Source organism: Empidonax traillii, unplaced genomic scaffold, assembly GCF_003031625.1.
Source record: "Empidonax traillii isolate 1590-97213 ecotype Southwest subspecies unplaced genomic scaffold, ASM303162v1 scaffold234:size820800, whole genome shotgun sequence".
NCBI lineage: Eukaryota > Metazoa > Chordata > Aves > Passeriformes > Tyrannidae > Empidonax > Empidonax traillii.
Genome location: NW_020955427.1, coordinates 35431 through 50876, shown reverse-complemented (window position 1 = coordinate 50876; position 15446 = coordinate 35431). Strand labels below are relative to the sequence as shown.

At 44.6% G+C, this 15446-nt stretch overlaps 2 protein-coding genes across 7 annotated transcripts in view; one reads left to right on the top strand and one right to left on the bottom strand.

The window, feature by feature from the left end:
- The window catches only part of SLC26A5 (solute carrier family 26 member 5), a 38517-nt gene extending 34056 nt beyond the window's left edge, over positions 1-4461 (top strand). For 3 of the 6 annotated variants that reach the window (XM_027888175.1, XM_027888173.1, XM_027888171.1), the window contains 4 exons: positions 632-754; positions 1641-1847; positions 2100-2154; positions 2702-4461. In XM_027888175.1, coding sequence (XP_027743976.1) covers positions 632-754; positions 1641-1847; positions 2100-2154; positions 2702-2832 — 516 coding nt within the window. In that variant the 3' untranslated portion in view covers positions 2833-4461. Of the gene's footprint in view, positions 1-260; positions 279-631; positions 755-1640; positions 1848-2083; positions 2155-2701 lie in introns of those variants that run through there. The other 3 variants (XM_027888172.1, XM_027888176.1, XM_027888177.1) reach the window with 3 other exon arrangements.
- Positions 4462-6472: 2011 nt separating this feature from the next.
- PSMC2 (proteasome 26S subunit, ATPase 2) lies at positions 6473-15266 on the bottom strand. Its single transcript, XM_027888181.1, has 12 exons — positions 15137-15266; positions 12941-12978; positions 11772-11853; positions 10722-10821; positions 10292-10423; positions 9585-9657; positions 9350-9445; positions 8927-9091; positions 8338-8425; positions 7487-7689; positions 6832-6928; positions 6473-6745 (listed from the first exon to the last, which is right to left on the bottom strand). The coding sequence occupies exons 1-12, from the start codon at positions 15204-15206 to the stop codon at positions 6588-6590; spliced, it is 1302 nt and encodes a 433-aa protein (XP_027743982.1). The 5' UTR covers positions 15207-15266; the 3' UTR covers positions 6473-6587.
- Between the last annotated feature and the right edge of the window lie 180 nt (positions 15267-15446).

The following is a 15446-nucleotide window of genomic DNA, read 5'->3' as shown; positions in this document are numbered from 1 at the left end:
TTTCAGAAGGAAATTAGTTCCTGAACTGAAAGCAAAATGGGAATAAAAGCTTCCTTGTTGAGTGACTAACTTTCCAGGAGTGTAAGACCACGGAATACTGTGGGCATTTACTGACTCTCATGGGGAACAAATTACCTGCGCACAGAGTATGGCCCACCTCTGTCTAACCAGTGGTTTGGCTGGGTGGGAATGGCAATGGCAGAACTGCCTGACCCACTCACAACTGCATCTGTACTAACTTCTGAAAAATTTTTCTATAGCTCCCATGATGAGTCTTATACAAAACAGGTGGGTGGTGCTGATCCTCACAAAACAAGAGACATTAGTGATTATTGTCCAATTGCACTTCTCTCGCCTTTGCTCTCTGCACTCGAATCAGCATTCGGTTGCAACACAGCACTCTCTGATTTCAAGAAAAGAATGAGATGCATCTCTCCCTCATCTCGTTAACACAGTGCTTGCCAAGATTATTCCTTCTTACTTTATACTGTTCTTACCCCTTCAAAGGGAAGCTGAAAAATGCAGGCTTGTGTTTTAAATTTATGATAGTGATTAATTCGGTGCTAGTTGGTACTGCAATGTCATCCTAGCAAGCTGAATCCCCTCAGATTGTGCTTTCTTCTTGTGACAGACCGGAGTGGACCCTTGTGCCATATTAGCAGCGAGGAGAAAAGCCCAGAAGCGACATGCCAGGGAAATAAAGGCAGCAAATGAGCACCGAAAGAAAGCTGTCTTGAAACTAGTGAGTTCTGTGGTAAATACTGACCTGCTTTATCAGAGAAGATGCTGCTTTCTGGGGTTACCATTCTTGTTTATACAAAATGCAGAGTGCTGCTCAGGTAGGAGGAAGGCTTAGGGAGCAAGCGCTGTGCAGTGGGGACAGGTCACTGAAGGAACAGCACTAGGATCAAGGCTCATGGCTGCACTGGATAATTGTGTTGGACCTTGATTGCACTGAGGTAGCACGCGGTGGCACAGAGCCTCTCCACGCTGTCACACTGTCTCAGCAGTGGTGTTGGCAGAAATCACAGGGACCTTCCCTCTGCCCCTCCCCACGCACTTGGAAGGATCATGTAGAAATAAGATATTAATAAAATTAATTCTAATTAGCCCCTGTAATAAAAAGGTGCCATCTTCACTGCTGATCCTGGCGTGGCTAAGTGGGGCAGGCACTCTGAGAGGGGTTGTTTGGGACATGCTTGTGCCTTTATGCAGGTTTAAACTCATCCCCATGGTGGGAGCTGGCGTGTGCTTTTCACAGTGAGAAACCAAAACCAGGCCTGACTTGAGAGCTATTGTTTCTTTTGCACATATAGGGCTTGGCAGGATCAGCAGGGATAAGGCAAGGAAACAGAGTAAAAATGTATGAACAGGTGTCAGTGTTTGAAGGAAATGGGTAATTCACTCCTGAGATAACAGCTTTCAGCTCTTGTGTGTGACTGTAGAAAGGCTGGGCGTGAGAGAATAAACCTTGACATGCGCGGGATACGGAAATACGTGTGCATGCAGAGCCAGTTTCTGTGGGGATCAGGAGCTGAACACCTCCTAAAGGCTTAAGGAACAGCTGGGTTTGGGGAGGAAGGGGATCTGCATTGAAAAAGCACTGACTGTCATTAAGCTTTTTTTATCCTCTTTCCCAGACTAATGACGTAGAAGCAAGTGTAAAACATGAGATAGCGAATGATGACTTACCCGTGAATGGAAAATTTGCAGATTCTGGTGTACAAGACGTGTCTCCTGACGAGCATGAACATTTTGTGGAGACCAAAACCAACATTCGCTCTTTAATTCTGGATTTCACGCCGGTGAACTTTGTGGATTCAGTTGGAGCAAAAACACTAAAATCAGTAAGTAGGGCTTTTTTCCCCAGAAAAACCCATAGAAAACTTTGAGATACCTAATAGGGAACCTGTCAGCATGAGACATGAATGCCCATTCAAATACAATCCAATGTTTCACCTAATTACTGTTTTAATTCTTTAAGTTTTAGCTGAATACTGGGGAATGCAGACTGTGCAGCTTTCTCAATATTTGTCTTCCAGAACTGTGATGTGTATGATGATATGTCTGCATTTAACTTCAGTTTAACTCTGTTGCAGATTATAAAAGAATACAAAGAAGTTGGTGTCTGTGTCTGCATTGCCTGCTGTAGTGGTGAGATGACTTTTTTTTTTTTTCTCTTTGTGAGTTTTATGGGAAACACTGTGTTTTATCTCTTTCCTTCTGCTCCCAAATTTTCTGCTGCCAGGTGCCTCAGTAGAATCAGCACTTACTGCACATAAAATGGGATTTGAGGAAAGGCAAGTCCCTGTGCATTAGAGCCTTCACTTTAGTGAAAGTAGAGAACTGATGTACTGAACATTGTGAGCACTAGATCATGCTCCCATTTCTTCCAGCTGGCCAATTGTAAATGCCACACCAAACTTTGTGTCTTGAACTTGTTGTAGCAATGTAATAAGGAGAAAAGCCTGAAACATTCCAAGCTTCCAATATTTGGAATTATAGCATCTTCTGCCAAGAATATGCCTCTGTGTATGTCTGGATAAGAGATTTGCCTGTTTGGAGTAGAATTAGCATGGGATCCACCTGGCTATTTTAAATATTTTAAGAAAAAGTTTTATCTTCTTCCTGAGATGCTGTTGCCTTCCATCTTTGTACTTAGGTTTATTTGCTGATGCCATGTTGGGTTTTTGTTTTGTAGGCCCTGTTGTGAATGAGCTGACAAGACTGAACTTTTTTGATAACACTGTAACAAGAGAGTTGCTGTTTCACAGTATTCATGATGCTGTTCTTGCTTGCCAAGTGAAAGATGGGTCTGCTTTCACAGACTGACTTTGACCTCTGAAGAGTGGCATCGAGCAGAATGGAAGCCAGATTTACGCTGATGGAGACTCTTTCTGAATATTTAATTTGCACAGTTTGAAGAGAGCCTAAGGCTGTTTGGATCTACGGGTATAGGGTGGTGCGCTTTTTTTGTAGGAAGAATGGATAAGGAATTGGAAGCCTTCATGCTCTTGAATGTTTTCCTTCAATCAGGGTATAGCCTTCCAACAATACATGAGCACAAAATTATGCAAAAAAAGAAAATTCAGTGTATTCTGCTGCAATCAGAATCTGGTAGACAAGGTGACATTCCTGTTTCTGTCGAGAAAATGGGCACTTTAACTCACTACAAGTGGGATCTTGCAGGAAGTAACTGTTCTGCAAGTGCAATACACTGTACCAGTGTCTTTAAAGAACTTTTTCAGATGGCTTTTAAAGCCTGATATCAACTTCTGCGTACAACAGATTCATACAATTTATAATAATCTGCCAGCTGGATTAATGAATTCACACTGGTGGCATTTAACTGCTGCTGTTTTTAACCCTGGATGGTACAGTTGTGTTTTTTTTTTAAGATCTAACCTGTCTCAACTAAACTTTTTTTTTGCTATAAGTGAACTTGGAATCAGAAACACATTGTTTAATTATTACATTATCAATATGGTACTTTCACTGCCAAAACCTAGTTAGACTTTCTAGCAAAGAATACAATTGATTTTAAGCTAAAATTAATTTAGCTTCAAAATCTGAAGACAAAACTGGTTTGAGGCAGGAGTTAAGTCTATTTAAATTAAGAACTGGTGCCCTAGATACAGTCTGTTAAGCTGGAATGAAAATGTAGACATGGTCTAAAGTCTCAGTGGTCCAAAAAAAAAAAAAGTACTTTTCTTTTGCCCATCTTCCAGTAGTGCTGCAAAAATGTTACGTTTGGGTTTTTTAGAAGAAACAGTAGTGTGGGGTTTTTTTTCTATTGTCAGCCTGGCCACTGTGGTACTGCCTCACTTCAGGTGTGAGATGAAAACCATGAAAATAGAAAACATGCAAAAGAAAGAAATCTTCAATGTGTTTCCCTCACAACAGTCACTGTGAAGCTCAGCAGAGGTGGGAATCTGAAAATGTTTCTCTGCAGGTTATTTCGACAGCTCAGGGGAAGTGGGACATCAGTGCCATTTCATTTGGCACCCTCGAATCACAGGCCCTGTGCATAAGGGAATTCAGACACCTTCCTCACTTCTGATCACAGAATGGAACACTTCTATTTTGCTTCAGGCTCCGTTGTGATTAGGGCTTGCTTCAGGTAAAACAAGTTTCCCAAGAACCAGGGAAGTCAGGGAAGATGTTTTATTTCCTCAGACTCCCCTGCTAGTAGGGATAGGAAGCTTTCTGCATCAGAAATTGCTGCTTAGCTGGAGTTCAGAGGATGAAGTGCATGCATGTTAACACATCGTGTGTGCTTATTTAAACAACTTTTGGTACATTTTATAATGTTAACCAGTTCAACAAGCCTTTCTATCTACATACAGTATATTTTTCTACTTTCAGCTTGTCGCAGCTTCAGTTTTTAACGCTGTAGTCTCTTCAGTTCACATTGAAATCCTGTCTACTTCCAAAATAAAGTGATGTCACTTGTCAAAATTTTCCAGTTTGTCTTGGTGAGACTCTGTGTGAGGGAGAAGCTGAGGCCTCTGGATACAAGTGTCTGTTGCCAAGGGGTGGGCCAGGAGGAGTTGCCAGGCTGTGCCAGTACCTGCTCCTCACTCTCCTGGCTCCCTCACACCATGAAACCCTCTCCTTGCCAGGCCTCACAGGGATACAACTAATGCTGTGTCTCCCATCCTGGTAGCAACAGCTGCACTTCCTGGGGAGCTGCTGGAGTGCTGGACTGAGCACCTTTGCCCAAGGAAGTCCCATGTCCCCGCCCCTGTGAACTAGAGCTCCTGCAACCCCCCAGCAGTGCTGGTAACTGATCCAGTAAAACAAAACCTGGCAGCTTTTGCTTAGTCTCTTCCTGTGCTTTGCTGCCACCAGCTGAAGCACTGCTTCCTGCTGCCAGCCTGAGCAAGCTCCTGGAAAGGGAACTAACTTCCCCTTTCCTGCAGCGATTAACAGACTGCTATCTAAAAGTTTAAATCCCACCTTAGGCTTGTCAGTGATAGATTTAACAAATCCATGTCCTTTAAAACGGTAACAGGGCTCACCTCCCTCCCATCTCCAGTTTGTCTCCATGGACAGGGCAGTGCCTCCACCCCTTGGCTGCTGAAGCCCCACCACAGCAGGTGTCACTGGGTAGCCTAAGTCTGGTTTGACGCCTCGTAACAATCAGGGTAATATTCCTCTCCCCCTCCTCTTTTGCAAGAGTACTGATGATATAAATCATCAGTAACCTATAAGATCCAAACTCTTTTTACATATTTCACTAATCCTTCTCAAGTAGAAGGTACACTTGACTTCAGGTGCTGCTCCTGGTAAATAGAGGTACTGTCAGTGCTGCTCTCTCAACCACCTTCCTCTTGGGCTTAAAATGAAAAGCACTGTGTCCCATCAATAAACTTGCATCCCTCCCCAACATATTCTTCCCAAAAGGATACAAAACCATTGAGATGAGCTTTTCAGCAGGCATGGGCAAAAACTCAGAATTGCCTTGCTTTATCAAGATACTGACACCAGACCGAAATCCTAACCCAGTGCATGTGCTGTGTACACTCTCTCCCTATTGAACACACTTCCTCTTTCAAAGAAAATAAAAGTGGCTTCACAACAATTGATGTCAGTTGTATCAAAATGAGACCAAGTAAAACTCTCACTTCAAGACAAAGCAGTTCCCAAAAACATTTTTACCCTCAGTTATTTCTTCAAGCTTTTTCCCCAAACCACTTCAGTGCAACACATGAAAAGAGGAAGATGAGGGGCACACCCAGCTCTACAGGAACATGTCAGATGAGTGAGGATCAACCTTTTACGGCCTGTTGCCAACAACTATCAGCCACTGCCCAGCTATGGAGCATCAGGTCTCTGTCAGGGCCATCCTCTGTGTGTAGCAGCACCTCAGACAAGTAATACAACATATCAAAGTGCACACTAGTGAACTGGTGTCAGTGTTTTAGAGCAGGATCAGGGAAAAGCAATCTTCCTTCCCTTAGCACTAAGAAATTACGCTTACCTCTTTCTCCTTGACCCTCTTACTATTTTGTAAGAAACAAAGAATCTCAGCAAAAGGGATGAAGAAAACCACTGGAGGAAAAAAAATCAAGCTGTAATAGTACCAGAGCATTCACTCAGGGAGAGAAAAAATGTCTTTTTGTGTTTTCCCTAAGCTGGGCAGTGACTCGGACCATCACACATGCCTTCCCATGGCAGCTCTCAAGTTTTCCTGGGACACACCCACACCTCAGTGCAGAGCATCACTCAACCATTTCTCAGTACACCCAGAAACTTAAGGGTCCTTCATACCTGTGGCTCAGATTACAAATTTTGGGTTGTAAATGAAGACCAGAAATCCAAACCTGGGATGTCTAACACTGCCCAGGTATCTGATTTAAAATTATCTCACTGGTTTAGGTTGTGTTACCAGAATCTCTTTGGGATTTTTTTTCCCTGCAGCAGCAACACCCTGCCGGTGTAGAAAACACCTGCAATGAACACACACCTGCTCTTTGGAAATACTTCCATTTATTTCTGACTTCCAAGAACAAAACACGAACTGCTACACTTGTATTTGTGTTCCACAGAAGGTTTAAGAGGAACATGGAAAACATTCCCAGGCATTAGTTGTAGGTCATGTAGCGGGGGGTAGCACTGAATTTCGCATAGGATTTAATGACTTTGTTCACTGCTTCCAAGAAATCCTTCTCCGTTGCAATTTTGCGGCGTGCCCGGATGGCAAACATTCCTGCCTCCGTGCAGACACTGCGGATCTCGGCGCCTTGGGAAGAAAGGGGTAAACCAATTCAACACTGACAGTGGAGACAGAGCACACAGAGAATTGTTTGGATAACACATTCAGCTCACCTGTGCTATTGGGACACAGCCGAGCCAACAGCTCAAACCTGATGTCCCTCTCAACACTCATGGAACGAGCATGGATCTTGAAGATGTGAGTTCGCCCCTGGAAAAAAGGGTGAAGGACAGAGGCGTTCATGGCATGAAAGAGATGATGAGTCCAGCCTGCAACTGTCCACATCCACAGCACGGGCTCATGGAAAATACATCTTGTATCTGCTGCCCAGCTATAATTTCCCATGTCTGAACTAGAATGTTTTAAGTTTCCAGGATCCGAATTTAGGAAAATAGGCTTTAAAAATAGCTTTAGTCATGGAAGTACCTCAAGTAATCTTTCTCAAAAGAGCCAAACAAAACACACTCCAACTTCTGAACTGTATCATGGGTCTGATTATAGGTTTATCTGATTTAAATAGTTTTTTATCTGTTGAGGCAGGAACATACAGTGATTACAGCTGTTCACCATGGCTTCTCAGCCAGGGGTGGGATCTGTGCAGTGTGGGAAAACCTTTGGCACATCTTTAATCCCCCAAATTTCCAAGCAGTTTCACATCAGTTAAGAGTCCTGCTTTTGTTAAGTCTCATGAACTTCCAGACAATAAAGCCCCAGCTGAAGGAACACTCTGGCATCAGAACAAACATGGCTGTGGGAGAGCATCCTCACCTCCAGGTCAGGCAAGCTGAACTCAATCTTCCTGTCCAGCCTGCCGGGCCTCATCAGCGCCGGGTCCAGAGTGTCGGGTCTGTTCGTGGCCATCAGCACCTTGATGTTGCCCCGGGGGTCAAACCCGTCCAGCTGGTTGATCAGCTCCAGCATCGTGCGCTGCACCTCATTGTCACCCCCGGCCCCGTCGTCAAAACGAGCACCTGGAAAGGGGACACGGGAATTCCACAGTGAGGGAAATGATTTTGGATTGCACCCAAGTATTTGTGATGAGTTAAAAAGGTTATTTGGGGTTATTAAAGGGGGTTATTTGGAAACAACACATTTCAAACCACGAGCGAGTGCTGCTACCTGTCAGTTAAACTATTTGCTGGATCTTCATCCTTCATACATGTATCTCCCTGTGTAACAACTGGCCAAGCTGCTGGAATTCATAAATGTAGTTTGTTTGTCTTGCCTCCCCTCAACCAAAATCCTCCCTCATCTGTGTTTTTACTGTTCTACTTCAAAGGACCTAAGCACTTCCTTTGAGAAAAAAATTCAGTGTTCAGGCAGTAACAAAGATTTGGTGTGTAGGCCAGAAGCTGAAGGGGGTTTAAGTTAACAATTCTTGTTTGCAAACACAGTAGAGAGATTCTTCCCTAAAGCTCAAATGTGCAAAAATGGCTTCTCCTTGGGGCTACATAAACCACTTCCTGGCAGCTTCCTGGACATGGGGTGTGCTGGGAGTAATTTTGCTAACTCAGTGCTTACACGCACATTTCTTGATGTTCCCGATAAGGAACTACAACGTGAAAAGAAAACTTGGAAGGTCTCATACGAGATTAGAACTATAGCCACTAATAACATACCTCCAATGGCATCAATCTCATCAAAGAATATAAGACAAGCTTTTTTAGTTCTGGCCATTTCAAAGAGTTCACGAACCATTCGAGCTCCCTGAAAGCAAAAATCAAGATTTTGTTAGAGATCTGAGGCACATTAAAGGAAAACTATCAAACTTTTCATGCTCCCAAACACTTCTATGTTTCCAATGAAAAAACTCTTCTCATTTGTTCACATACATAATAGGACATTCATAAAATGGATGCTTGAAGCAATTTATAAAGGAGAGAAAAATTACTGCTCTTAAACTCAGAAGTATAGAGGAAGTAATTTACCTCAGGGCCAAGTGAAAACTAAGTGGCAGAGTTGGGAATAGAATCCTAATCCCAGAGTCCCTCCTGAACCACAGACTGAACCATGCACTGCAAATCCCCTATTCTCAGTGACAGCAAACCTCAGGTCCTTTCCCCACTGCCAGTGATCTGTCTGACAGCTCCTCCCCCACCTGCACCTGCAGCATCCAAGTCCATCCATCCCTCATCCCCACTGCAGTGCCTGCTCCTCATAAGGGAAATGTGCAAATCCCTCCACATTCCCTCAGGTGTCTGCTCTTACCTCTCCCACGTACTTCTGAACCAGCTCAGAGCCGATCACTCTGATGAAGCAGGCGTCAGTCCTGTTGGCAACAGCACGGGCACACAGGGTTTTGCCTGTGCCAGGCGGCCCAAACAGCAGCACTCCTTTGGGAGGCTCAATCCCAAGGTTCACAAATCTTTCAGGCTGCAATGGTGGGAGGCAGAAGGCAGGGTTATGTGCAAATGAAAGATTATGTGCACCAAAGTGTAAATGCAAATTAAGAAAACCATCAGTGAAGAGCAATATAAACCGGGCTAAGCTGGATTTCACTTGTTAAATCCAGACTTCCTTTCACTCAGCTGTTTACATCCATCTATGCTGTCTTTTCTTGCTTTTTCAGATGCTGACAGATGACCAGAACACTTAAAAAATAATAAAGGTTTCAACATGGAGGTTACTCACATGAAGCAGAGGGGTTTCGACCACCTCTCTCAGCTTTTCAATCTGCTCTTTGCAGCCACCCACATCACTGTAAGTCACATCAGGCTTTTCTTCTACCTGCACAACAAAGAGGTGAGGGAGCAGTTACCAGCCTGGTGCTGGGAATCCCTCCAGGCTTTCACGGCCCAGAACAAAACCCAGCTAAAGTAATCACGGCTACAAGACAAAGCAATGTCAAAGTAAAGGGAGTTCTCACTTGCATCATGGTGACTGTGGGATCAATCTTGGGAGGCAAGGGGATGTGGATTTGGTACTTGTTTCTGTCCACCCTGGTGAGAAAGCATCAAGACCATTATTTTAACACCAGTTAATTAAACTGCAATGTAGAAACAACTCAGTAAATGAAAAGTTGAATTCTTAAACTGTTCTTTTCTCTGGTATCAAGACAGCCCAGCCCTGAAAGCTAATAGTCAGATGAGCTAGAAACTGGAAGTCTTTTTGCAGAAAATTCTAAGGTTTCCAAAACTATTAATTCCAAAGTATTTTGAAAACTAAATTTCCAAATATCCCACAGAGCAAACTGGCAAAATATTGATTCTCAAAGTTTCATCTCCTCGGTGAACCTTTCCTGGCTGCCCTGGAACTGTGCAAGTGCAAAAAAAAAGAAACAGACTTTGGGCTAGGCAGGCTCCCTGAGAACTGGGGCTATTGGGGCCCAGACTGAAAGGTTTCAGTACAGCACACTTGGGTTTCGTCAGAATAACATCAAAATCAAAAGATTCCATCAGAGCACGCAGATGAGCTACTGGCTTCCAAGAGAAAAACATCAGTGTCGTGATTTCAACCACGGCAAAAATTTGAAATAAAATGATGGCTGTGGACATGTCAAACTAAGACATGAAACAACTTAGAGAAAGCTTCACTCTCCAGAAAGACTCATAAGAACACAAAGACTCTACATACCCAACTCTCATGCCTTCTTCTATGTCAGTAGGTGCCACCTGGTCACTGAGATCCACCACGAACTTGGCAAACTGCTTGACATTGATAATGTACTTGGGATCCTCAGAGTCTGCATTGATTATCTTCGTGCACCTAATACAGAACACACAATTACACCTCCAGGCTTGTTATCTGCATAAGCACCAAGATAAGAGACTCTATTTCCCAAATACACCAAAACAGCTGTTGCACTTGTGATTCCATTATGATGGCCTCATACGGTAGTTGCAGGAGTAAGTACAAGTATAAAGTTCCTTTACGACTCAGTGGTAAAAAGCACCTCCACTATGCACAAAATGTGAACTTTATTTTTTAGAGAAGTCTACACAAAAGCTATAAATCACATTTTTAGCACTGTGGAGCTCCACTGAAAGAGGAAGAGCACACTCACCTTGCAACTTGTAATGGTTGCTCACTTTGGAGAGTTTGTTTATCTGCAGCCAGATCCCAGAGAGCAGGAGGAGCCAGGCCAGTGTCAGATTCCTTGATTCCTGTGTGCAGGACAGAGAAGCTGAGGAGGAAGCAGCTCACTGGGACGTGAGCGATCCTTCCCACACCAAAACCTTGGAGATAAGCCTGCGGGTAGCTTCCTGAGAGGCCTCCAAACCACACTCCCACACATATCTTTGATGGACTTCCTAACAAACAAGCTTCCTAAAGAAAGATGTCACGTGACTGTATGGCTAAACACGCAAATCCCAGCCTGGCCACCCTCTCATACAATTTTGCAGTATGGCGATATTCCAGCCTGACACAGATACCACAGACAGTGGATGTCTACCTTTCAGAGAAGGAGTGAACCTCTGCAAGTGCATTCACTGAGGGAAAGCTTCGGTGTGAGATACAGAAGCCAAGGGACTCACACAGGTGAAAACCTTCGTAAGTCTTCCAAAACATGGATATAACAAAGTACCATCTCCGCAGTGTATTTGAGAGAATCAAGGTTATTCTACAAGAGAAGTTGTGGTCTTCCTGGCAGAACTGAGGGCCACTACAGGATTAGCAACAGGGCCACAAACATATGTCAGTGCAACAAATTAATTGCCATTGTTACTGATTTTAACCCATCTGACTTGAAATGTTAACTGTTCTGCTGCACATTTCTTCATTACACACGGACTGGTACCACTGCTTCATTATCTAGTGTCAGAAAAGGGCATTTGTTTCGTGCTGCTGCTATATACATAAAAATTACAGTTTTGATTAAAAATGTGTTACACCACAAAATTACAAAATCAGATGTACCGATTAGCCCTGCCCACTCAGGAAACCCATGGCTACTAAGCAAAAATATCATGTTACCAAAAAAAACCCCTGCATTCTTTTGAGAAAAATAACAACAATAAACCAATGCACAAGTTTTTTAAAATCAGCTTCTTACAACATTTGTTTTGGTATCTGTGGCTCTTCTGTTGAAAGCCATCTTCAGAAAGGAACATACCAGTGAGCTCATTGATCTTCTTAAGCAGTTGTTGAATATCATCTTCTACTTGCTTGATCTGCCTGGAGTACGTGCTCTGGCCCTGGAAAAGGAGTATCAGGTAGATTTCATAACTCAAATTATCTCATGTTTGGGAAAAAACGACAAGAGTGGCTGAGTATCAAGATGTTCAACAGACTGTCCTGGTGCAACAGCCAACTATTGAGCACAGCCAGAAAAGACAGAATCAAGTTCCAGTAACAATATTTCTGTTTGCAAAACTGAAGTGCAGCTACACAAATTGACTAATTGTGCAAGTGGAAATTTTTCCACATTTGTCGACTTCAAGGACTTTTTTTTCTTTTAAACTTGTTCAGCCTTACTTTTTAAAATTATTTCTTCAGACGTTTAAAAAAGTCCTAGTAAAAATCATATATAGACAGAATTCTGAATACACTACCTGAAGACCATCTGTATGAGTGCTTTAACTACCTCACTCAACCTTTCTATCATCCACAGAAGACAGCAGAAAGATCAAGGGGCAAATCACAATTCCTGCTTATGATAAAATGCTTTTTTTGATCTGGATCTGCCTAACACAGGCATATTCAGATCTGGACTTGCTGTACAAGATCTCCTCTGCACACCACTGGTAACAAGAAGAGAAGCCACAGTGGGCACAAGATGGATTTCAGAGCTTTGTAAAGGAGTCTGTCAACAAAATTCACACTTCTGCCAAAAGCCCAAACCCACACATACCCTGAGCTGCAAAGTTTCATCTTTCAAGAGTTCTTTTGTGGCTTTTTAACATGACGCTAAAAGCAAGTCAATTTAACAGGAGGGGTCTGAAAGTTAACTGTTTTTATAAACCAAGAGAACTGGTGAGTGAAAAAGCCCTGGTAAAGCCCTGGCTGTCAGACTCCTGTGGTGATCAGCCATGAGATACAAAACAAAAATAAAGAAACCCTTAATTAGTTCCAAGCAAACAAACTCACTGGGTTATTTTTAGGGTTGTGGGTTGGGGCCTTCTCACTGGAAGGTGAAAAGGGAGAGAAGATTTTGGCAGGAGAGAAAAGCATTAGGAGCCTAAGCAGGTTTACTGACTACTCCCTAAATACACACTCCTGTACTCTACTCCCAACAGGAATTGCTTTTTGTCTTTAACACTCTCATAAGTGTACAATACTTACATATGTTTTCAGCAAGGCAATGTCCCCTTCATCCAGAGCTGAAACAAGACAGGAGAGACTTAGCTACCAGTTTTAAAAACAAAGCCAAAAGTATCAATTCTGCTTCTAAAAGATGACCACATTTATTTTAAAGGGATTCTTTTGAGTTTTTACTTTTTCACTGAACCAAAGTGGAACAAAAAAGCGTCAGACATCCAAGAAAAACAAAACAGGGTCTCCAGCAACTCTCTTCGGTCCCAAAACCTGCACCACCCAGAACTCACAGCAAGCAAGTTCTGCCTCTTCCAGCTTCCTATGGTTGTACAAAGAAGGGATGGAAGATATGAAAACTTCATCTTTTTAACTTTTTGTTTCTCAGTGTCTAAGAAGGCATCAATGGAACACTGTCACTGCTTTCTGCCAGTGATGTCTCTCTTCCAAAACGCTCAGTGTGTGCAGGGAATGGCAACCAAACCTAAGCTGGTCTCAGTAACAAAACATCACTGTAAACTACTAGTTTTACTACTGTAAAACAGAAAGCATGGGAAGGGGAAGGGTCAGACTAAATGAGATAAACAGTCTGGCCTACTACCCAAATACATAGTGAGACCCCACCTCTGGGTCACACGTTGTTATTATCCACCCTTAAAAAACTTTGCTAATGTGAGTATTTATCCTGGTTTTTTGAATCCCTGCGAACTTCCAGCAACTTTCAGCAGGATACACAGGAAGGAATCTCCCCCCCAGCACAATCAGCATTGTGCTGCCTTTTACTTGACTTGAGCCTGGAATCTAAAACTTTCAGTTGAGCCTCAGAACTCCCTCAGAAGAACAAGCAGCATTGGCTGTTCCAGGTGTTCAGTTCTGCAAGTCCTGCAGGGAGGCTCCAGGGAACCTTCTCCATTAAACAGTAATCCAGAACTCTCTGTTACTGTCACCCCCTGCTCCCTTTCACATCACTTGCCATTTAACACACACTCAACACTCCCTCTCCCTTCCCCCAAAAGCTGTTTCCATCTACCATTCCTGGCCCTCAGTGTCCTCTCTCTTCTAATTCCACTCTACCTTTTTAAGGCAGATGGAGCACAAACTACACAGTACTGATGACATGGGTGCAGTTATGTTTTATACATATTCTGAGAGGACCTGTTGATCCTTATTTCTTCAATGACTATTTGTACTACCCCATTGATTTTTTTTTTTTTTATAGCTACTAAACACTGTGATTCTGTAATTTAGAAATCTTTCTCGAGTGGGAACAGCTCAAAGTCCATCACTGATTGCATTTTGCCCTGCTTGCGCTCCCAGATGCATCATTAAATATTTACTAACGTGAAATAAAAACACACATTAAATTGAAAAAAAAAAGCAGGTTAAATTCAAGCACAAGGAGCACCCGGCAATTTTCACACTGTGCCGGTGTGCTCGGAAAAATCTGCCACCCCTCCCTCTCCTGCTGCCACTGAATCACTAGTGGAAATGGCAACCTTTAAGATCATCAAGTCCAACTGTCCACCCAGAACTGCACGTGTAGCCACTAAACCTCGTCACCCAGGGCCAGACCCAGACGCCTCTTGGACACCTCCAAGGAAATGGTGACAACACACCTCGCTGGGCAGCCTATTCCAGCCCCTCCCCACCCCAACGGCGAAATATTTTTTCTAATATCTGGTCTGAATCTCCCCTGTCTCAGCTCAAGGCCGTTCCCTCCTGTCCTCTCACCGCAGGCAGGTAGGAGAGACCGGTCCCACCTCACCACAACCTGGGAGCTGTAGTTTTTGATTGTATCACGTTTTACTGGACCTTTAAACTCATCACTGAACCACAGAAAAGCTTGTTTTTCTCACGATCAGCAGGTCAAGCATTTTAGAAGTCTCTTAGAAGACACCAAGACTTAAACAGCGGATCCTCCCCGAGGACCTCGGCGGCTCCCCCGACCAGTCCCACACGGTGTTTGTTTTCCCCTCCCCGATCGCTCCTTTCCTGTTCTCCCTGGAAATTTCCAAGCCCGGGCCCTCACACCGGTGTTTATTTCGGCACTCGGGGAGGCGGCGGCCGAGGCCAGAAATATCCTCAGGGATATTTCCAATCCCTCTTTTCCCACCCAGCCCCTCGGCCCCGCCGCTCCCGGCACCAACAGGGCCGCCGGCCGCGCCCCGCGCCCGCCCGCCGCCGCCCGGGCGCTGCTCGGAGAGTGTCCCTGTGCTCGCCCCTCACCGCGGATGGGCTTGTCCTCCTTCTCCTCCTCCCTGGTCCTCCTCTGGTCGGCCCCCAGGTAATCCGGCATCGCGCCCCCTTCCCTTGCTCAGCACGGCCGCGCTTCCGCCCGGCGCGCAAACCAGGCTGCACCGCGGCGCGCGCACCGCCGTCTCCCTCCCCCCGGGCGCAGCGGCCGCCGCCGGAAGGTTCCGCGCTCCGCCGCCGCCGGCTCTCCCCGCCAGCCCCGGGCGGCGCCGGCGGAGCCGCCCCCGCGCAGGAGCCGCCCGGGGCCGCGGGAGCGGCGCGGGGGCCGGGCCGGGGCCGTGGC

Bases quoted from the DNA above. Each gene is read 5' to 3' on its own strand.
- PSMC2 (XM_027888181.1), bottom strand. From the start codon at position 15,206: ATGCCGGATTACCTGGGGGCCGACCAGAGGAGGACCAGGGAGGAGGAG. The intron at 10,424-10,721 runs GTGAGTGTGCTC...GTTCTGTATTAG, and splicing joins CAACCATTACAAGTTGCAAG to GTGCACGAAGATAATCAATG. The intron at 6,746-6,831 runs GTGAGCTGAATG...TTTCTTCCCAAG, and splicing joins GCTGTGTCCCAATAGCACAG to GCGCCGAGATCCGCAGTGTC.